This window comes from Leishmania donovani, chromosome 35 (assembly GCF_000227135.1).
Source record: "Leishmania donovani BPK282A1 complete genome, chromosome 35".
NCBI lineage: Eukaryota > Euglenozoa > Kinetoplastea > Trypanosomatida > Trypanosomatidae > Leishmania > Leishmania donovani.
Genome location: NC_018262.1, coordinates 1,660,890 through 1,682,096, shown reverse-complemented (window position 1 = coordinate 1,682,096; position 21,207 = coordinate 1,660,890). Strand labels below are relative to the sequence as shown.

Here is a 21,207-nt window from a genome sequence, read left to right as displayed (position 1 = left end):
CCGCCCATCGCGGAGGGCCGAGGGAATGCATGATTGTTTGGTGCTGTGATTGTGTGCACCCTATGTTGCTAAAGGCAGACTTTTTTTTTGGGGGGGGGGGGGGGGGGGGCTCTGAGCAGAGGTGCCCAATCCTGCGCCTGCGCCTCTCGAGTGGAAAGTAGATGATCCGTAAGTCTCCACGCATCAGCTGTTGTGAAAACGAGTTCGCGTCATGCGTTTGGGCGTTGGCGCCCTCCTCAGATGTTGCTGTTAATCTCGTTCGTTGTTAGTGTTGGCATCACAGCGGGGAGGAACGGCGAAATATCGGCGGCACTGCAGCTGAATTCATCGCAGAGAAAGCGAGGCTTTCGTCATGTCAACTTGCTGTGACGTTGCAACGTTCTAGTCAGCGAACAAGCATTAACACACAGGCTCTCCACAAGAGCCTCCACTGCTCGGCGTATTTCAGGCATTTGCACACTTTCCAGCGGGAAACGTAAGAATTCTCTGTATCACGGTCTTGTCTAGCAGCACAACCAGTAGTGTTATTCGTCACGCCAGCACCGCCTCCATGCCTCGCGAGACCGGGCGCTGCTCCATCCCTCAGAACCGTCATCGGGTGCTGGTAGCGTTGCGGCGCACCTGCTCAAGGTAAGCATCGGATGCGGCGGTGAAAGTGCACCCGCTGCCATGGCGGTTACTCTGTAACCGAGCAGGGTGGATCAGGATGGTGCCATGATGGCGAGGCTGGCTAAGAGGCACAGGCACACATACGCGCACACACGCACACACATAGAGACGAGTGCACGGAGAGGAAGGACGCCAGAAAAAGCGATCACGGCGTCGTGCTGTGAGAGTGTGCCCTTCCCAGGAAAACAAACGCTAAAAGAAAGAAGGACTGCACATCACATGACCTCCATAGAGGTCTCTACGCCTTGTTATGGGCTGCAAGGACAGGCGCAGCAAGAGAGTCGATGGTGCTGAGTCATGAACGCTAGTCCTGTACAAGTCAACGATGAATGCTGCAAAACGCACACACACACAACGCCAGAAGATATCAGAGAGAGAGAGAGCTTCAGCGGTAGGGGCGGGCTTTACTGTCAGAAAAATTGTAAACGCGTTCACGTCAAGACGGTTTGATGTCTATCAGATGTTGCTGTTAAATGATCGTGTTGTCGAGTCATCATGTGCTCATGCCCGCCCTCGCTGAAGCACCCCCTCCCACGCCCTATCTCGCCTGTGCGCACCTGCACAGGCGCCTCGCACGTTACCGATCTGCCTAATGACGGATGTCACCTACGGCTCAGCTCACTCCAGCCTGTATTGCCGGACCTGTGCACAAGCCAAACCCCTGCACGCTGTTTCTTCTCGCGTTCCCGCCTATATGCAGGGCTGCATGTGGGCTCACTCATCTTCCCTGACCGTCAACACGGAGAAAAGAGCGCCGATAGCACGCTTCTGTACATGGCCGTGTATGCATCTGCGTGTTTCTGTGTATTTCTATGTGGCGGTTTCAGTGTCGCGCAGCGGCATATATATATTTATGTGCCTATACAGTTACACGCTCGAGAGGATAAAGAAATGTGCGTCGGGGGTGGGGGCGACAGGAAAGTGACGTGGAACTGCAAGTAATGCAAGGGTGGGCATAGGAGTCTCGAGGTGGCGACCGCCCCATACGCCGGCGCGCACTGTGGCTGTGCAAATCCAGAGGTAGATGCCCTCACTATGACGGCGGACTTCACCAGTCCGCCTTTGAGGCTCGCAACTTCGTCGTGAATCTTTCCACCCCTTTCTTGCCACCAAAGTCATCTGGACATTGCACCGCAGAGACGAAGGCATCGAAGCACGCACGACTGAAACCAAGAAGCAATACAAATCAGCTGTCGCCCCGCGCTCGGCAGCATGGCAGGCGCGCGTGAGTACAAATACACATCGAGAAGCGTTCCGCCATGGGCGACAAGTACGGCAAGCGAATGCGTCGGCGCTGAAAAACACGAAGAGGAATGGCGACATGATAAAAGTAGTGTACCATCTAGTCCGACAGAGCACTCTCGCCGCCAGAAAAAAGGAAGTAAGAAAAAGAAGTCTTCACTCACGCAATTATGCGTGGAAGGAGAGGATGCAGTGCGCGCAAGGTGCTGGAATTACGTCTTTGCTTCACACGAGCACACACATACGCGCACGCACGCTACGAGTCGCACCTCTCACGCCACGCTGAGAAAGTGGGTGAGGGAAAGAAATAAAGATATGAGAGCGAGACGAGAGAAAGAGGCGATTGAGGAATACGTGCAAAAATAACATACATGCTTTACCCTACACATCAACCAACCCGCGAAGAAAGGAAAAAGCGAAATAAAACGCATGCACACCCGTTCATGAGCCCATAAATAAGCCAATGAAAGGGCCGTGGTCATGCCAGGCTAATGGCAGCACCCACGCACGCGCGCATGCGCATATATTTACACATATATAAGGAATGCAGATGCGACGGGGGGACTCTCTCCTTCTCTCTCTAGGCATGCAAGGGGCCATGGGCGCATCAAAACCCACAGGGAGTATAGCAAGGGTCCTACATTGTGTTTGCCAACGTGGTGCCACCCCATCTCATTGTCAGACCTCGGTCACGTTGCCCTTGCGATGTACACTCCTGCTCTCGGTGCAGACCCGAGTAGGGCAACAGCAATTCGAAACGCAGGGAAAAATGAAGCAGAGGGCCATGAAGAGCAAGGCCCCCCCCAACCACGCGCAGACAGCGACACCGTATGCCAGGCCGTTAGACGTCATCTTCACCTCTTCTGCCGCGCCTTGTAAGAGTATGTGAAGTGAATAGCGAGATATCGCCCCGCTTGTTTTTCAGGGAGAGGGTGGCCGCTTCGGTGGATTTTGCTTGGTTTGTTTTGAAGTTGCGATGCGCCTGTGGTAACGTGAGAGAGCGCGCAGCTGCGGAGTTCTTGGCGTGTGTTACGGGACTGCGGTATCTGAGTTTGATTTCGCTCTGGAATGGAAGGTGCAAGTACACAAGACAGAAACAAACAAAACGTCTCCGTAGAGGCGGTGATGCGCTACGAAACACCTCGAGTCCCACAAATCGGATTGAGAAATAAAACCGCAAGGTGGAGCGCTGGCTAACGTTAGAATGGCACTCACACACGCACTCCCACGCAGAGGCCAGTCGTGCGTGCCGGCGACGTGAAGAGTAGGGGAGGCGGAAAATCGAGAAATGCGCAGAGAGAAGGAGAATGTTGGAGAAAGAGGGCTGGCAAGGCAAGGAAAATAAAAAGCGCTAAGAGTAAGGCGTGCGTGTCCGTGCCCCTGCACGCAATGGAATATCCAAGCATCGGGCATGGTAAACCGCAAGCGCGAGTACATCGGCAAGATGGCTGTCATCCAAAGATGAGGAATAAGGAGAATCAAGGAGATTCATCAAGATACACCGCTCTCGCTGCGGCACACACACTGGCTGCTTCGCCTCTGACTCCCCTCACCGTCCACTAGACGCAGATTCGGTTTTTTTTTTCTCGCCCATTGTAACCCTTGCGGCTGTTATGTCTGGATTTTTTCCCTTTGCAAACCAAGATGACTTAGAATTCAGTGAAACGCTTCGAATCGCGCGAGGTTCACACGCGATCCGGATTTCCGAGCGGCAAGACGAAAAACACCGATCACCATACCCAGCGACCGCAGCACGGCATGCAGGGTTTTCTGTGAGGGGAAAGCCGTGTGGTCAGCGTTCCTTCTTACTCTCGGTCTCGCTTGCATTCTGCTTGCCGCACTGCGCTTCCTCCATCATGGCGTACACCACGTAGGAAGCCGTAAGCGATATCGCTGTGAACACAGCCAAACCACCCCCACACAGTGTCGGGTCCATATCAAGCCGCGGGGCAATCAGTCTCATGCCAATAAGAAGGACTATCACCGGCATTGTCATCATGAGCACGCTGAACACAATGAACACGTAGGCTACCTTCTGGTTCTTCTTTTGTGAGAAGCTGCGCGCGAGCGCGGAGCAGTTCTTCGCTTTTTCGCCCAGCGGCATCGTCGCAGCCGTGATGAACTCTCGTTTGGCGTCGCGGGCGAAGCGAACAGTGTCGCCGACAGTGAGCTCGTCGCGGATGGCCGTGTCAGCGGTTTCATCGAGCGACTTGTAGAGAGTTTCATAGAGGTAGCGGCTCTCGTCGGCCTCGACATCCTTCAAGAGGCGCGTGGTGCGGGGCGCCGCGGCAGTTACGGGTGTTCCCGAGTCTTTGGCCGAGCCTTCCCTTTGTGAGATGGTTGCTGTCGTCCTCGGCGATGGCAATGCAGCTGGGGTGGCCTCAGGCGTTCCAGTGGACTGTGCCTGTGAGCAAGACGCGGTCGGCGTCGCCAGCGCTGCCTCTGACGGAGGCAGAGGCAGCGTGGCCGTTCTCTCGGCCGGCATGTCGTCCACTTTTTGGCCTTGCTGCACGGTGAAGGCCTGCTGTGTGCCGTGACAATAGAGGCGCGTTTGTGTGTGTGTGGGGGGGGGGGCGGTGCGATTGTCGGGGGGAGGCAAAGGGAAAGGAAGGAAGAGTTATCGCGCAGGTGCTGCGTAACCCGACAACGCAAACGCAGCATCGCAGCCGAAAGCGCATCGAACACCAGATACGGGAACACGGGAAGCTGTTGCGCCTTTCCAATTCTATATCAGCGAGACCTCGGCATCTGCGCGGCGCTGCACCACGGAACGCACGACGTGGGGTTCAGGATACTTGCACATAATCTCGCTTTTCTACGAGGTTCGCCAGTTTTCTTTTGAGACTTGCAGCCAGCATTGGTCAGTGCACACAGAACATGAGGCTGAAAAAGCAGCCGCGTCAGAACAAAAGAAAGAGATGGAGCCCCCTCCCTTTCACTGCATCTTACTCCCGCCTCCTCCGTCATCCGAGCTGTGCAGCCTGCAGATCCTCAGTGCAAGTAGAGGCAGGATGCGCGTGCAGACGCACGCCACCTGCAGCAGAGTTCACGAGAAACAAATAATAGATCCCTCATCACCACCAGCCCGCCCCCATACACACACATAAACGCACGCAGCGATCCACTTCCCATCCTATCCCTTGCAGCAAACAGCGAAAGGGGCTCAGGGCGAGCGTATCTGTTCTTTTTCAAATACGGGGAGGGGGGGACGACACCGACGGCGGGAGGGGCGAAATAGCCGACAGACAGCCTCAATCGGTCTCGACAAGACGAATGAGTGGTCTCTAACCGCCTCCTGATAGAGCTACATTTCTGCCATTGCGTCCACCTCCGGCAGATCAACGAGTGTGCGTGCCAACGGTGTACGGCTCTTTGGACCGGTTGCAACGACCAGAATGGCGTTGCCCTTGGCCTCCCCTTCCGAAGTTGTCACAAATGCAGCGCAGGAGAGCGGCACAGAGGGTAGCAACGTAGGAATCGAAAAGATCTGCTGCGGCATACGATAGACGTCGTCTTCAGAGAGACAGAACACGACGCGCACGGCGTGCAGTGGCGCGTCTCCGACGTTCTGCAGCTGCACCTTCACCTTGAACACCGGCCCAAGTCCCTGAACGACGGCGTTCAGCCGCAGCGACGACTCCGCCACCCCTTCATTCTCTTGGATCACGTTGCCCAACTCGGAGGGGACAGAGCCGTTGGCGATCATTTCGAGGTACGCCTTCGCCGTCGTGAGCCGCAGCTGCGACAGGTCGTACTGGAAGAGCTGGTACATCTCCACCCCGTGCTTGCGCTCGCGCGATGACTGCGTCGCGAATACGGAGCTGAGGTGCGGGATGGGGATGGGGACGTCCTGCTGCGGTGGTGGGCCAGTTTCTACCTTTTTGCTAGAAGACAAGTTCACACCGCGGTGAAGCAGCTCAACCACGAGAGAGCCGTTCTGCAGCACGAGCACAAGCGCGCCGTCTGAGCGGCCGTAGCGACCAAACTTCATCGCCGTCACGGTGCCGTAAGCCAAGCTGACGTGGTGCAGCTGAGTGCCGACGTACACTCGAATCTCACCGTTGCTGAGTGCCACGACAAGCCCGTGTGCCTCGCCAGTGACGGCGTCGTTGATGGTGGAGAGGCCACTGATTGAGCACGGCAAGAAGACGCTCTGCTGTTTCTTGCCTTTGAGGTTGTAGTAGGAGAGCGTGTTCGCCGTTGTGGCCACAGCGATGAGGTTGTTGTACCGCGCAATGGCGCACGGCTGCGCGTCCGGCTGAATCACAGCGTTGTGCAGGCTACCTTGCTTGATCGAGTACACGCGGCCGTCGCGTGCCGCGACGACCATTCGATAGTTCACCTCAAAGCACCCGGCCGCAATGAGAAACACAGGCGTGCTAGGCAGCACCACTTTCACCGCCACCTCGGCCGCGTTGTGCTTGAGGACGTAGAGGAAACCCGCCTCGGTGCCAATCACCAGCACGCTCCTTCCTCCCTCGTCCAGCGAGTTTAGCGGGATGGATGTCAAGCAGCAGACAACGTCCATTTGGATGAGCGGAACTGAGCGCAGGCGAGAGACAAACTCACCGCGCTCCTCCGGCGTCTCCTTGAGCAGCAATTCCAGCGTGCGCGAGGAGGTCTGCACGCCGGAGTCTAGCAGGCTCTCTAGCTGCTTCACTGCCTCCTCAACGGTGAGTACCTCAGTGGCAAGGTCCTGCCAGATCACCGACTCCTTTGGGTCGAGAGGAACCGGTGGCACCATGAAGCGGTAGAGCGGCTTGTTGCTGCGGTACATGAAAATGTATGGCCCCGTGGCGACCGCGACGACCGGCTTGCTAAAGGCGTCGCCGTCATCCATGAAAAAAGACGTGATCGCGGACGGCACCCCGAAGAGCGGCAGCTCACGCTGGAGAGATGTGCCGGCGTACACCTTGATGCGCTTGCTGCCATCAGCCACGAGAAGCTGGTAGTCCCCGACCCCGTTCACATCGGCGGTTTCGATGCAGTTCGAAAAGGCCCGCAGGTTTGCCAAGTGATCGCGAAAGGCGTAGAGCCAGAATTTCTCCTTTGATTCCCCGCGATTTCCCTCCTTGGGTGCGGACATGCTGGCAGCTCAGCTGATCAGCCGCCTCCCGTGCGCTTTCGTGTTGCAGAGCAGGGAGAGGGAGAAGGATAGGGAGGCGGGACAGGAAGCAACTCGCCCACCACGGCAGGTGGGCAGAGACACCGCCGGATGCGTGGGTTCTCGCGGCTTCGTCCTGACCAGGAGGCGAGCAAAGATAGGAGGCGAGTGAAGGGCAACGGACTCTTTCCTCTACCGAGGCGCCGCTGAGAAAACGCGAAAAGGGAACGCGGCGCTGGGTGGGGGGGGGCACTCTGACGATAGTGAGCAAGACAGTGATTGGCACGCCAGCGCACCGACATGAGCAAACACGGCCAGGTGAGGAAGCAAGCGAGACGAGGAGGCCAAGAGAGAAGGTGAAGGGAGGCGAGCAAGGTTACCGCTCCACGACGGAAGGGGTCATCACCTGCGCCCTACAGTGCGCACACAAGCCGTCAGGGCAAAGATCGAGCTGCGAAGGGAGCACGTGAAAAAAAAAAAGAAGGGTGAGTGACGTTGCCATCTGCATGTGCGCATGCATGTGCTTGTCTCTCTTCCGTGGACAGGCGTCGTGTAGTCTGGTATCGTCAGAAGAAAGCCGCAAGCAGCGGCCCCACGCATCATGCTGTCTTCTGCCCCTGCGGCATAGTATGGATGCTTGTAAAAATGGCTGCGCAAACGTGATGTCTTAAACGAGCTTTACGGAAACTGAGCACTCAGGGACCCTCATACACAGCTGTGATGCCACGCAGGCCAGCAGCAGCGCGAGGGCCTATCTTCGCGGTGGAACCGCAGTATTCCCGCGTTTCTTCTGGCTCTGACTTCGCTCTCGTGTGGCACGAGCGCCGTAAGCCTCGCTCACGGAAGAGTGGGGGTGCAGATCAGCTTCCTCTGCAGCAGGCCGAGCTCGTAGCAGCTGGCCTTCGAGGACGGATTGGACGGGTACGCGCTCGGCTGGGTCGCCACCGCCATCGCACAGGCGCCGTCGTTGCCGGCGTCCTCGTACCCCTCCACCGCGACGTCGTAGTGCACGCCCGCAACCTCCAGCACCATACGGCCGCTACGCAGCACCTTCAGCACACCTACCTTGCCAGGTGGAAGATCGAAGAATGAGAAGGGCGCATTTTCGTGAAAGCGGGGAAGCTGCATCCACACCAGCCCCCCAGGTGCTGCAGTTGCAGACGGCACACTGGCTTGCATGGGGCGCAGGCTGTCCTCGTAAAAGCGCATGTTCGCTGCGTAGGCGCGCTGCTGCTCCAACTCCGCCTCGCGCAAGAAGGCAGTGCCGTCAACATCCATCGGTGTCGCAGCCGACGACTGCGGCGTGCCGCTTACCACGCCTTGAGCCGCAGAGAAAGCAACGCATTCTTCTGCTGCGAGTCGCGACGGCAAAGAAGCGTCGAGCGGAAGTGGGGCGTACAGCCCTGAGTGCATGGGGTCATCGTTGCGTAATGCACTCGGCGCTACGATCGTGTTCATCGAGTTGTGTGGAAGCGGCGGTGCCACCTCAGGGTATTGGGAGATGTCGACGTGCCTGCGTGAAGCCTCCTCGAGGGCAGCGTGGGCACTCAGATTGTGGCTGCGGCCCCTGGGGCGCAAGAGTGAGGACGCTGCGATTCCCCGCGCACCATCCCCGTTGCTCGACAGATTTGTGCAGCGTTGCTGTGGATGTCCCCCGCGTGGGTCGGATGACGATTCAGCGGGGCCACGTCCCTCGCCATCACCCCCACCGTGCGCAGGGGAAGACGAGGCCGGCGCCAGTCGGTCTCCTAGGCCGGCGACGGCTTCCGACGAGGATGGCGCCTGCTCCTCGATGTAGAGACCTTGCAGGCGAGCCAGCTGCAAGAGGCTTAGATCTCCGGTGGCCTGTGTAGCAGGAGGACGCGCGGCCGTGTCATCCTCACGAAGCACAAGCTTCGGCTTAAACTTGAGGTTGGGTGCTTTGGGCGGCATGTGCGAGTGTCCGCGAACGGGCCCACACGTGCCATAAAAGAAAAAAGTCAGCTTCAGCTAGGCTGCAGCTCGCGCCTGTTCTCTAGCGGGCGCACTGGTGTGCCGACGGCAGCCGGCAACTCTCCACAGCGTGCGCGTGTTTGGGGACGTCGGTGTGGATGGGGTGCGGTGGAAGCGGTGCACCGAGAGGCGACTGCGAGGGTAATCCATGGGCGCACATTATCGAAAGCGCCAAGCACCACAGCACGGAGAGGGAGAAGAGGAGAAAAAAAAAACAAAGAATCACAAAAAGGATGAAAGTCAAGCAGAGCGACACGCTAGAGGGTGATCAACCGCGATGCTATGAGCGAGATGCAAAACGCCTTTCTCACGAGGGCGCGTACACACTTTTACGGCACCTGTACGCGTGCAACGACGAACATGAAAAGGTCATCGGATCACTCGTGCTTTCTCACGCCGCGTCCTCTCTCTCACCGCGTCATGGAATCGGCGATGTCGCCAAGCGCGCGTGTCTGGACATGCGTGCGTGTGCCGCGACCACACGCTGCCATTGCTCTTTTTCTTTTCGCTGGTACACTTCACTCCAAGTCGAGAAGGGCATGCGGTAGCCTGGAGTCTGTCAGCAAAAAAAAGCAAAACAAGGAACAGAAGGAGTCACGTACAGAGTACGAAACGCAGCACCACTGGAGAGACAGACGGAGCGCAAAGTTAGCGGCTCCTCGGCGGCGTGCCGAACCTTTGGTGCGGCATTTGACGAACTCGAGACAAGCCCAGCACCTGCATCTGAATACACCGTTAGCACCACTAATGAGCCCCGCCGCACACTACAAGCTCATATCCCCGTCAAAGGAGCTAAAGCCGGAGAAGAGGAAGAGTGGGTAAAACTCCTTGAAGCGGATGTTGTTGCACCAGTTCCACGCACTGGTGAGCCGGCCATCAATGCAGCTGCCCGCGTCGTCCATGTTGTCCCCGCCGCTGCCGTCGAAGCCGTGCCGGAAGAAGTCGCGCAAAATGGCACGCTTGGCCTGCTCACCACCACCCCAGACCTCGCGCAGGTAGGCCGCGTGTTCGGCGTGTCGCTCCAGGTGGTCGATATGGCCTAAGGTGCGGAGAATTGGGATTATGATGCGGGACACTTGGCCATACTTGTCGATGAAGTGGAACGCGTTTGGCACCTGATCGTCACCGAGGTGAATCCGCTCCGACCCGACCCACTCACCCAGCTCCTCCTTCGTCTCCTGCAGCACCTGCTGAATCGCCTTGAAAAGCTGTGGCGCCTTTTGCACCCGCTGCAGCCCCTGCCCCGTCATGCGCAGCTCGTACTTCTCGTTCGGATTCAGCATATCCTCCTCGGCGAGAGACCACAGCAAGTACATCTTTCGGCACATGTTCTTCCACAGCGAGAGACTCTGCAGAACAAAGATGTACTGCATCTTGTGATTGTGTGTCAGGCGGCTGCCGTCGGCGCCCTCGTCGATCGCCAAGCTCGTCAGCTCAGTACACGAGATCGGCGTGAAGTACTGCTTCAATAATTCCAGCAGTCGCTCGGATGTCTCAACATTGTCATTTGAAAAGCAGTTGGCATCGTTGAGGCTTCGGACCACTACTTCCACATTGTCCTCATGCATGCGGTGCTCGCTGGCGTACTGCTTCACGAGCTTCCCCACAACCACGTCCTTGCCACGCAGGCACCGGTTCAGCATGTTGCGGTCCTTCATGACGGGAACCGGCGTGATGCAGTGAGGCAGCCGTGTGTCCTGCAAGATGTCCTGCATGTTGTGCGTCTCGCAGTACCGGCCCACCGTCACCAACTCCTTCACGACATTGAAGCCGAGTGCCTCGCGTGCCATGTCGCTCTGCACCGCATCTTGAATCATGTAAAGGAACTTGACGTAGTCGGTGCGTAGTAGATCGGGGTTCATCATCTTGTAGCGCCGGCACATCTCAATCGCAGCACGGATCTCGTGCTGGTACGGCGTGAACTCGTGGTCGCGCATGAAGGATGCGGCTTTGCGCATGTCGAGACCTACGATGAGTCCCGTCAGTGCGTTCGTGAGCTCCTTCACGATGAGCAGCTCGCGATTCTTGAGCTTCAAGGCAGATGCGGAGTCGACCTTGTCGGTGTAGGAGGAGGCAAGAATGACGCCCCGCATGAGGCGTTGTATCTTGCGTTCCTGAGGGCTCAAGCGCAGAGGGATGTGTTCGGCATTGGCAATGGGGGCGTCAAGTAGGGCGTACTCCTCCCGGAACTCGAACGTCTCCTCTGCACCACGCCTGCAGCGCCCCATGACGAGCGAACCCATCCAGCCCTGGAACAGCTCACCAAACCACGACGTTGTGCCAGCAAGAAAGGGAGGGTTGACCAAAGGAGGAGGGATAACAGGAGGATCAAGAGCAGGGGTCACACAGAGATGAAGAAAAAATCGCACCTGAAACCCACACCGCAGCTCCGCAACAAACACCAACCGAGCAAATACGCTGTCGGCAGGAGTATCAATTCTTTGCAGCACGCCTCCACACACGCGGACGGCTCGGACAAAGGCTGATGGCGAGACAGGGAGAGCGAGACGGCCAAGCGGCACGAAGAAAAGCGCCACCCCAGGCGGAAAGGGGCACTAAAGAGAGAAAGAGAGAAAGAGAGAAAGAGAAGATCGACGGAAAGAAACGAGGGTAAAGGTCGGAATCGCGCTCGCGGCAGCGCACAGAATCATGCGCGACTGTGGAAAAGCGCGCAGATTCTAGCGAAGAAAAAACAACGACGCCTCGGTGTGATTGACCTTCACTTCTTTTTGTTTGCTTACATTAATACCCCTTTTGCACGTCTACGTGTGTATATGCTCTGTGTTGGCAAGAATCACTACAACAGTGTGCACAACAGCAGCCTTCGTGCGTGTGCGCGTGCGTGTAAAGACGATCGTGCCTGATGTGTCTCTGAGTTGATCTCGCTCTCCTCAGATTTCACAAAGAGCGCGACAGGGAGAGGGAGGGCGACGGACTCGTGAGGAACAAAATCGTCAGCCCTGTTCCGCGCTGCACACACAAGCGAATACACAAAACACGGATGCTGCAATCACCGAGTCGTACGTAGGGCGGATATCACATTCACCAAGCAGAGATTCATGGGAAACAAAACGGAGAATGACAGCATCGGAGAACGGGTAGGACAACAAAGAGGGAAGGATGCAGCTTGAAACGCTGAGGAGTGCGTGCGCAAAACAGCCAGACACCTCAGCCCAGGTGTGCACGTGGGCTCCACCTCGCGCTGTCAGCTTCTCAGTAGAGTGGGCGATGGGCCAGACGGTGTGAGGGGGAGGGGGACTACAAGGCGACGCCGACAACGAACCCTCCCCCCAGTGAGGCGCAGTACCGCTATTTTAGGGAATCCAGCAAGACAGTCGCCCATGCCCCGGTAGTTGTGGGTTTTTGCCCCTTTCTTTGTTTTTTTTTTTTTGCGGTTCCGCTGCTTTCGTTTCGCAACCAGTTAGGCTCCATTTCCTTGTGCGTGCGCTTGTGTGATTCGATAAGCGAGTTGGGGCACTGCCGCTGGCAAAAGAGAGACGGAGGCAGCTGGGCGCGTGTCCGCTCATCCCTTTCCCTCTCGCAACTCCCCTCCCCGCAAGAGCAACCTCTTTACCGCCTCCACGTCCTTCTCGCACCCCTCTGGGCATCCGTTTGTGTGCTAGCGAACAAGCGCGTAACCGTAAGAGGGGAAGGGGGACGTTCATGCAGTCGCTGAGAAACAGTGGAAAACGAAGCCGCGCATGAAGTCCGCTGCAAGCGCAAGGCTTGGCGCCATACACCTCCAACGATTATGCATGGGCCCACACGAAGGCCAACGATGATGAACAACGCCACTCAAGCCGCCACGAAACGACGGCAATGGCGTCCTCGCGCGGAGGAAGAAAGGAGATCGCACCCAGGCCGCAAGCTGAGACGGCGAAAGTTGGGCGGAGAGACAGTGCAAGGCCAAGGAAAGAGGAGCTGCGTTATGGCACCTAGTCGCGCGCTTCGCGCTGTCGCCTATGTTTTCTCTGTCGCTGTGTGTGTGTGTGTGTGTGTGTGTGTGTGCGTGTGTGTCTCACGGCTTGTCCACGACGCGTGTGACCAGGCCGCCAGCAACCGTTTCGCCATCCTGCTGAAGGACAAACCGCCCCAGCGCGCGGCACTCCGTCGCCGGTTCGAGGGCGACAGGCGACTCAGCACGGAAGAGCATCATCGCCTGTGCGGCCGGCGGCACACACTTCACCATCCCCTTCGACCAGTTTCCTGTTTTGCCGTCCATCTTAGATATGAGTGCGACAACATGCACCCGCACCGTCAGGGCGTGCACAATGATGGTGAAGCTCGCCCCTGGCAGGATGGACTTGGTGAGGGTGCGAAAGGTCTGGATATGCGCCTCAAAGTCGGTGGAACTGTGGATTAACAAATTCGGCTCGCAGCCCACACAGCCCGGGTACAGTCCTGTCACGGACGAGTTCGTGCTGATCTCTACCATCTCGCCAGCAAAGGCGACGAGAACAGGGCCAGCCACAGTGGGCTTCTGAATCGACTTGACAGCGACCCGCACCTCGCTCGGCACGAAATGAACCGTGTCCCCTGTGAAGAGCCTTCCGCTCTCGACCTTGGCGTAGAGGGTGGTGCCCTGCACGTCTTGCAGACTCAGGCGCAGCGGTCTGTTCAGCAGGCGACTCTCCAACGGACACTTGTCAATCATCTCGATCAAGCTGAGATCGTGGTACCAAGGCGTCTCCTTCGCGCCCCGCTGAGTGATGTTGACGCCTGCCATGCCACTAATGGGGCAAAAGCCGATGATGGCTTCCTCCGGGATGCGGGTCTGCTTGAGCAGGAGCTGCAGCTCCCGCACCACGTAGTCGTAGCGCTCCTGTGAATAGGCGACGGCGTCCATCTTGTTGACGGCGACGACAATGGACCCGACGCCGAGCGTTTTCAAGACCAGAAGATGAGACTTGGTACCGTGGTGCAGCCCCGTCTCGAACTCGGAGGTGGCCGCCGTCACGACGAGCAAGGCAGCATCGGCCTGGGTGGCACTGCTGATCATGCTGAGCACAAAGTCCTTGTGCCCTGGGGCATCGAGGATGTGCACGCGACGGTGCTCCGTTTCGAAGCAGAAAGAGCCGGAGTCGATGGTGACGCCACGGCGCCGCTCCTCCTCACACTGGTCCAGCAGCCAGGCGTACTTGAAGGAGTCCTTGCGGTGCGTGCGGTCTGCTTTTTCGTTTCTCTCGACATCCTGGATGCTAACGCGGCCCAAGAGCAGGAGGAGGTGGCCCAGCGTGGTGCTCTTTCCGGCATCGACGTGGCCGGCAATCACAAACGTGCAGTCCGGCTTCTCCTTGTCCGGTTCCATCTCTAGCATCTGCTTCGTGCGTCGCTGCGATGTGCCCTTCGAGCCCCTCAAGGTGGTCGTGGTGCGGCCAGAACTCGCGCTCGGCGATGCAGAGTTGCCCTCGTTATCGCTCGCCTCCTCGCCGCCCGGTTCGGGTGACTTGACAGCTGGAAAAGTGGATGCCCGGTTCGCGGGTCCAGCAGCTGCGGTGACCTTCAGGACGCCGCCGCCGCGCTTGGAGCGCTCCTCGTCTCGCTTTTCTTTGAGTTGCAGGAAGGCGGGCTCGACGTCGTAGTCGCTTGCCCGAAGTGCCGTGACCGCCTCGCCCTCCGAGAGCGGCAGCATCGTCGGTGCACTTGCTTTCCACAAGGCGTGCAGCTGCGGCAACAGCATGTCGAGCAGCTCGTAGTCATCGTCCACCTGCGGCGATATCGTTGTGTACGGGTTAACGCGCACGGCCGGAGCGGCGGACGCAGTGGCCTGAGCGGTGCTTTCGGACATGTGCGCCGGTTCAGGCGGCGCCGCACTCGCTGTGGCCTCGTACGCTGCCTCTTCGTACTCCCCCTCCTCCTCGTACTCTTCATCATAGTTGTAGTCGTCGTCGTCACCGTAGTAGTCGTCCCCCTCCAACTCGCCAGCCACCTCAGCGTAGAACTTGTTGTGTCGATTCATTGCGAAGCGCGGGTCTGCTATTTGTGTGTGCGTGTGTGAAGCGGGGGGGGGAGGGGATGGCAGCGACTCCGTTTGTAAGGAGTGTGCGCGCGTTAGAAATGAAGAGGAGAACGAAAAACAAGGGCGATCGGCACGCCTCTCTTGACGGCGATGAGTACAAATTCTGTCAGCCTAAGAGAGCTTGCGGTGCGTCGTCTCGTCACCTGCGCCGGTGAGCACGTAGTTTCACAAGGATGAGGAGGAAAGCCGCTGCCGAGCTACTTCAAAGAGCAAAACAACAGCAAAAAAAAAATTCAGTCCCCAGCCCCCAGATAGAAACGAAGGGACGTCGCCTACTGAGATGCATACGTGCACTCGTTGCGTGTAGTCGTGTGAGATTTCGGACAGTCGAAGCGCTTTTGTCGCGAAGACAACAGAGCAACAGCAATCGAGCCCACACACGCACACCAAAACCAGCACGGACACACCGCGTCACTCTTCGGCAAAGCGCTCCTCTGCCGTCGTCTTGGCACGCCCTCTTCACACAAAGGCAGCACAGAGAGTGAGAGAGACGAAGGCCGGCGTGAGATGATGGCTGCGGGTGCGTGTGTGCAGTGGCGTTGTTGCTTAAACGCTCTGATCGGAAAGGAAGATATGGGAAGAAGAGTATGAACCTCCGTGGTACCCACAAGGAGGGGCATCCGCATCCGTTTTCGATCGCGTATACATTTTTTTTTTGTGCGTGTGTGTGGGGTGTGCCCATGCGTTGAGAAGGGTAATTTGGCGGTCGCAAAGACATTGAAAGCGTGCAGAGCAAGCCGTAAGAGTTTGAGAGTGCAAGAGAACGAAAGATAGCGAATGGTTAGATGCCTCGAGCTCACACGCATCTACACGCATCGTGCGAGGTCGCCAACGCCGTGGTGGCGGGACGACGGCGCGGGCAGCATTGCAGAACGCACGCTTCTTCCATTTCGATGCGTTCTCACTTGAGAAGGCGACGACGGCCTCCGTGCGAGAGCGTCACGGCGTGCGTGTGCCAGAAGTAGGTCACATCTCTGCCAGAAGTTCTCACCTTCGTGTAAGCGGCGGTAAAACGTTGCGAGTATGAGAACGTTGGGGAGGGGGGGCGAGAGAGAGGTGGGCCCACTGATGCTGTGTACACGCATGCGTTCTTCCTCCTCACACAGAATCCTTCTCCTTGGGCACTCTTTCTCGTGTGATGCAGCAGGGGCTCTAATGTACGCGTGCGGGACGCGTAGAGGCACCGAAAGAACGTGTCAGGCAATGGCCGTAGCAAACGCATTGGCGTCGGAAACACAATGGGAAAAAGAAAGGATGTGCATGTGCACACGTGCACAACGTGCATACACACTTACGCCGTACAAGCACCAGCCCAAGAGAGAGAGAGCCACCGTCCCTGCGTTCACATTCGAAATCGTGTGAGAGGCGACGGTGGAGAGGTGTAAGACGAGACGGTCGTCCACCGATAGACCCAAAGTGAAGGGACTCCAGGAGACACACTACATCACATAAAAGCAAAAGAGATGAGCTCGAAGAGAGAGAGAGGAGGCCGAAAACGAATGGCGGCGGCGAAGAGAGGGGTGCGTGCTGAGTAGAACAGGAGGCAGATGCTGCTAGATGAGTCGAGAAAGAGAGACAAAGGGCGCCCAAAACAAAGGAGCCGTGCTCGGCGGCACCTGGGCCAAGACAGTGGCACCACTCCTTAAAAATAAACAAAAAGCAAATTCAAAAGAAAAACGAGTAGCAAAAGAAAAGGGCAAGCGCAACCCCGACATGAGAATGTGCCTACAACAGGGAAAGCGACTTAAAATACACACATACATATACAGGCCTTCCGAAGCAAGCACCATAAAGCAAAGAGCACCCTCACGCACACACACACACAAACACTCGGCCCGCACGACCCGCTAGCGATGTCTTCGTGCGTGTTTGGGTACATGTATGTGTGTGCGTGTGTGTGTGTGTCGAGGAAGTGGCCCCCTCCTTTCTCTCTTCACGCTCCCTTCTCCCTTTCAGACACAGTGGGGCAGCACAAGACAGCACGTCCGCTTCAAAAGATGCCAGACAGCTTCGCGCGGTGATCGACGCCGCGACGCAAGCAATCGGTCCGGCCACCTTCACCGCTCTCTAAGCCAGAGTGTGAGTACTCGTCGTGCAAGCTACCCACCAGCCCATCCCTCGTCGTACTGGAAAAAGACGACGTCGCCCACAGAGACGCCGTCGCCACGGGCAAGCCGCTCTCGGGGTCAACGTGTTCATCCCGCACAACACGGCCTAGCGGGATACGGGCGCTGAAGTCCTCCCTCTCTTTCCTCGCCATGAGAGCTCGTCGCACATGTGAGGTGAAGGCGCCGACGGCAAAGTTTCTGTCACGCGCGATCTGCGCATACGTCGCTCTCCCTGACTCGCGCGTGATAGCGGCAGTCTGCTGCAGTGCGCGCTGGCAAAACTGCAGGCTACTCAAGATGTCCCGCGCCGCATCGGCCCCGAGGATACGACTGCACTCCGTGTAGTTCATGGCCGCGATCGCGACGTCAATGCAGCGGCGCACCACAAACAGCGACAATGTGCGGGCAACTACGTCCCTTGTCTGCGGAGAGAGCGCCAAGGCGCCACCGCGAACCAGCAGAGGGGCAAACAGCTGATCATACAGCTCCTGCTGGGCCAAAGGGGGCGCATAGAGGAGTGTGTACATGAAAATCACGCGCATCTCCGCAAACAGCGGAAACCAGTCAGCCCCGACAAGCGAGAGCAGTGCCATGGTTGTAAGCATGATCATAAGCTTCAACGCAGGGACGCCGATTTCTACCTTGGTGCCTGGGCGAGGCGCATTCGCAGTGGCCGGCGATGGCGCCGGCGGCCCCGCCGTCACCACCGTCGTAGAACGCTGCTTGAGCGCTGCAAAGGCGGCATAGGTGAAGCCGAGGTAATACAGGAACGACAGTACCAACAGCCGCAGTGAGTCAAACATCCTTTATCGACTCTCCGCGCCAAAAAAACGAAAGCCTGCCTGCAGTGCCACGTGCCCGAGAAGGGGTTATCAAGCAAGATTTGCCCCTCCTTCCTGCGCAGGTGTGGTCAGGCAATCGGATGCCCACGTTATGATCGCGGCAGGTCTCAAGGTGCGTCTGGCCACCTACCTGTTTTTTTGCTCTTGCGCAGGTAGACGAGGGAAGCGTAGTGGACGATGTGAGAAACGTCCCTGCGTTCCGTCTGCCTGCGCTGTGGACAAATTCTTTCGCTGCCTATCTATCTTCGCTATCCGATTGTATAAGTTTTTGTTCTAAAAGGGGAAGGCGCGTGCGTATCTCGCTCCTCTGTGTTCCTGCTCGAAGCAGTCCGCCAGTCGCCGTGAGGCACAGCCTGTTCCAATGGCTCGATGCATGATGCACGGGGGAGTGGTGCGCAACAGGAAAAAAAAAGAAAGCGCAGACAGCGAACGAAAATATGTGAAGAAGAGCAGCATGACGTGTTCCCCTCCCTCTCACGCATCCAAGGGGCACAAAAACGATAGAGGGATGAGAGGCTGACACGATGAGCATGAGCGGAGAAGGCAGGGGTATCTTCTGAGTCGAAATGCGCCTCTCCCTCCTCGATTCGTTCGGTTAGAACAGCGACGGTGGCCATCACCGCGACTCTTCTCCAGCACTCAGCACGGAAGACTCACGCCACACGCTGTAACTTCGACCAGCGAGCGTGCGCTCTGCTAGCGAAACTTCGCCAGCATCGCTCCACTCGATAGAGCATCCGTGTGCACTCGGAATCACATCGAGCCGTGCGCCAGAGCTAGACAGCCACCAGCACACACACACACACACACACAGCGCACGCGCCACTGCCCATGTGCGGCTCTTGTTTGCACTCCGTTCGTTTGTGTTGCTGCTGATGATGATTTCCTGTTTGTCTTTTTTGTTGTTCATTTCGCTTCCTTTGTTGTTGTTGTTTTTTACGGATTCATAAAAAGGTTAGTCATGCACCACCACCACCACCCTCTGTCTCTCTCGCGCAGCCACGCCGGCACGCACGTACAGACGCACACACACACACACACACACACCGACAGGACCACAAATTCACGCGCACAAGATCCCATTGATGTACCCATGCAGCACAGAAACACAAGCCCAAAGCCACGCCCCACGCCTTCTCGCGTTGCTCGCTTCCTTGAGATCGGCATTGTCTTCGTCTTTTGGTTTCTTTGTTTCGTCGATTCTGCGCTCCTAGAAAGACGGCCTCTGCCCTCCCTCTCCCCTGCCGCTCCCACCCGTACGCCCCATCACTTCCACTTTCCTGAATCCAGTCCTCTATTGAATGCGCGCACTGGTTTGATGGCGCGTCTGTTCCGAAGAACAACGAAACACCACGACGGTGGGGAATGAAGGGAGGGCAAGGGACGAACAACAGCAAAAAAGATACAGTCAAGTCGTTGTTGCAGTGCTGTCCTACGGAGGCGCAAGTGCGCACGTGCGTTCGCCACTGCACAAGCTTTTTGCGTTCTGTCGTTCGTGTACATGTCTGCGACTGTGTGTGTGTGTGTGTGTGTGTGCAGGTGCGCGCGCCTTTAAAGTTCCCTTTTTCTTCCTTTTACGTCCCGCTCAGCAAAGCAATCACGGAGGCGGAAAACCAGCCGGCCACCCAAACAGCCAATCAACGAACTAGCCAACCAACATCGCCATCAAAATACAACAAAAACGCCACAGGAGAAAGTGACACGCCATCACAAGCATACGCACACGCACATACAGAGAGATACATATGCGAGAAAGGGAAAGAAAGGAAGGGCAAAAACAAGAAGAAAACCTTAGTCAGAGGCACCGCTTGGTGACGCGAGAGAGAGAAGCAAACGAGCGAAGAAAAAAAGGCAAAAGGAACAGAACAAAGCCGCACACGCGCACAAAAACATCAGATAAACGAACAAGAAAGGATATAAGAGTGAAAGAGGGGAGGTGCACATACCGACTGAATGAAAAAAAAAAAAAACGCTCGTTCACGAGAGCAAACGACGGAGACACCAAACAGACGTACATCGCTGGAGCACTAAAGAGACGCGCTTGGAAGCTGGTAGTCGTGCTGACCGGCACTCGTCGCTTCGTCCCTCAACTAACGCGCTGTCTGTCCTCCTCCGTCGTCCTCTGTCTTTCAATCGTCCTCCCCCTTCCCTCCCTGTCTCGGCGGCTGCTTCACCATCACTCGTCCACTGCGTTTCGCGACGGCTTTTCGCGCATCACTCAGTGCGTTTGTTTGCGCATGTGTGTGTGTGTGCTTGTGTGGACCTTGTTCGTGGTAACTTTTTTTCTTCACATCATTCCCAAAATCTTCGCTTAGAAGCTTAAGGGGGACGTTCTTTTCCTCTACGCCACATCTTTCCTTATGTTTTCGTTCTTTACGTCTTCTATCTAGGCTCTTCACACTGCAATGATTTTCTGCATCGCAACTCATCTAACCCTGGCGCCTGCGGGAGATCGCGGAGGTTGTTTCTCGACCTTCAAGCTTTTCACCCTTGTTCTTCCCAATTTCGCCTTGTTTTCCTCACTATTTCTTTTTTTCTCCTCATGTAAGCAAGACCCCGTCTTCTGAGCACCCCAGCCACCTTCATGTGCGCCGTCGATGCGCAGCGCACACGCCAAAAAAAAAGAGGCGAAAACGAGGACACGCTTCATCGCCATCGAGTGCGCGGTCACGCGCGCCAGCACGCCTCTTTTCTTTGCTGTATGTCGACCTCTGGTATCTGCTCTGCTGCTAGACGCTTCAACTCGTTCGCACCGTTTAGCGTGGATGTCTGTGGCTTTCGCTCTCCCATACGCAGTGTCGTGAAAACGAAGTGAAGGTCACCCACTGTTCGCTCCATCCTTCCCTTCGAAGAAGTACTACTCTCTTCTGTTTGATGTGCATGTTCGGATGATCGGAAGAGTCGGCACACACACACACAGACACGCACACAAAAAAAAAAAACGAAACAAGCGAGAGACGACAGGGCAACGCGACGGCACGTTTAAAGGCGCATGGCCGAAAGTAAAAAAAAAAACGACAAGGCAAAGACGCCCATCGTCTTCCTAGAAAACAACCAAGAAAGTGAAGCAAACTCTCTCACCCTTTCCCTTTAACATATCAAGAAAGGCGTCAGGGTTTTTTCGTTTTTCTGTGGTGGGTGAAGGGGGATTGTTCTCGTTGTCTTTTCAATGCCCTTTCTTTCACAAGATGTAGCGTAGAGGAACAACGGCAAGGAGGCGAGCAGGGAAGC

General features: G+C 56.9%; 6 protein-coding genes and 1 non-coding gene across 7 annotated transcripts; all 7 read right to left on the bottom strand.

The window, feature by feature from the left end:
* Nucleotides 1–180: 180 nt before the first annotated feature.
* Nucleotides 181–286, bottom strand: LDBPK_35snoRNA6. Its single transcript, XR_002966742.1, has one exon. It is a non-coding gene; the product is annotated as an uncharacterized ncRNA (small nucleolar RNA).
* A 3,417-nt stretch (nucleotides 287–3,703) lies between these two features.
* LDBPK_354260 (hypothetical protein, conserved) lies at nucleotides 3,704–4,396 on the bottom strand (the record flags this gene model as incomplete). The annotated part of the gene is made up of 1 exon (XM_003864956.1): nucleotides 3,704–4,396. The coding sequence occupies one exon, from the start codon at nucleotides 4,394–4,396 to the stop codon at nucleotides 3,704–3,706; it is 693 nt and encodes a 230-aa protein (XP_003865004.1).
* An 819-nt stretch (nucleotides 4,397–5,215) lies between these two features.
* Nucleotides 5,216–6,997, bottom strand: LDBPK_354250 (hypothetical protein, conserved; the record flags this gene model as incomplete). Its single annotated transcript, XM_003864955.1, has 1 exon — nucleotides 5,216–6,997. One exon carries the CDS (start codon nucleotides 6,995–6,997, stop codon nucleotides 5,216–5,218), a length of 1,782 nt encoding a protein of 593 aa, XP_003865003.1.
* An 855-nt stretch (nucleotides 6,998–7,852) lies between these two features.
* On the bottom strand, nucleotides 7,853–8,947 carry LDBPK_354240 (hypothetical protein, conserved; the record flags this gene model as incomplete). The annotated part of the gene is made up of 1 exon (XM_003864954.1): nucleotides 7,853–8,947. One exon carries the CDS (start codon nucleotides 8,945–8,947, stop codon nucleotides 7,853–7,855), a length of 1,095 nt encoding a protein of 364 aa, XP_003865002.1.
* Nucleotides 8,948–9,771: 824 nt separating this feature from the next.
* LDBPK_354230 (hypothetical protein, conserved) lies at nucleotides 9,772–11,250 on the bottom strand (the record flags this gene model as incomplete). The annotated part of the gene is made up of 1 exon (XM_003864953.1): nucleotides 9,772–11,250. The coding sequence occupies one exon, from the start codon at nucleotides 11,248–11,250 to the stop codon at nucleotides 9,772–9,774; it is 1,479 nt and encodes a 492-aa protein (XP_003865001.1).
* A 1,775-nt stretch (nucleotides 11,251–13,025) lies between these two features.
* Nucleotides 13,026–14,966, bottom strand: LDBPK_354220 (elongation factor 1-alpha, putative; the record flags this gene model as incomplete). Its single annotated transcript, XM_003864952.1, has 1 exon — nucleotides 13,026–14,966. One exon carries the CDS (start codon nucleotides 14,964–14,966, stop codon nucleotides 13,026–13,028), a length of 1,941 nt encoding a protein of 646 aa, XP_003865000.1.
* A 2,050-nt stretch (nucleotides 14,967–17,016) lies between these two features.
* LDBPK_354210 (hypothetical protein, unknown function) lies at nucleotides 17,017–17,937 on the bottom strand (the record flags this gene model as incomplete). Its single annotated transcript, XM_003864951.1, has 1 exon — nucleotides 17,017–17,937. One exon carries the CDS (start codon nucleotides 17,935–17,937, stop codon nucleotides 17,017–17,019), a length of 921 nt encoding a protein of 306 aa, XP_003864999.1.
* Between the last annotated feature and the right edge of the window lie 3,270 nt (nucleotides 17,938–21,207).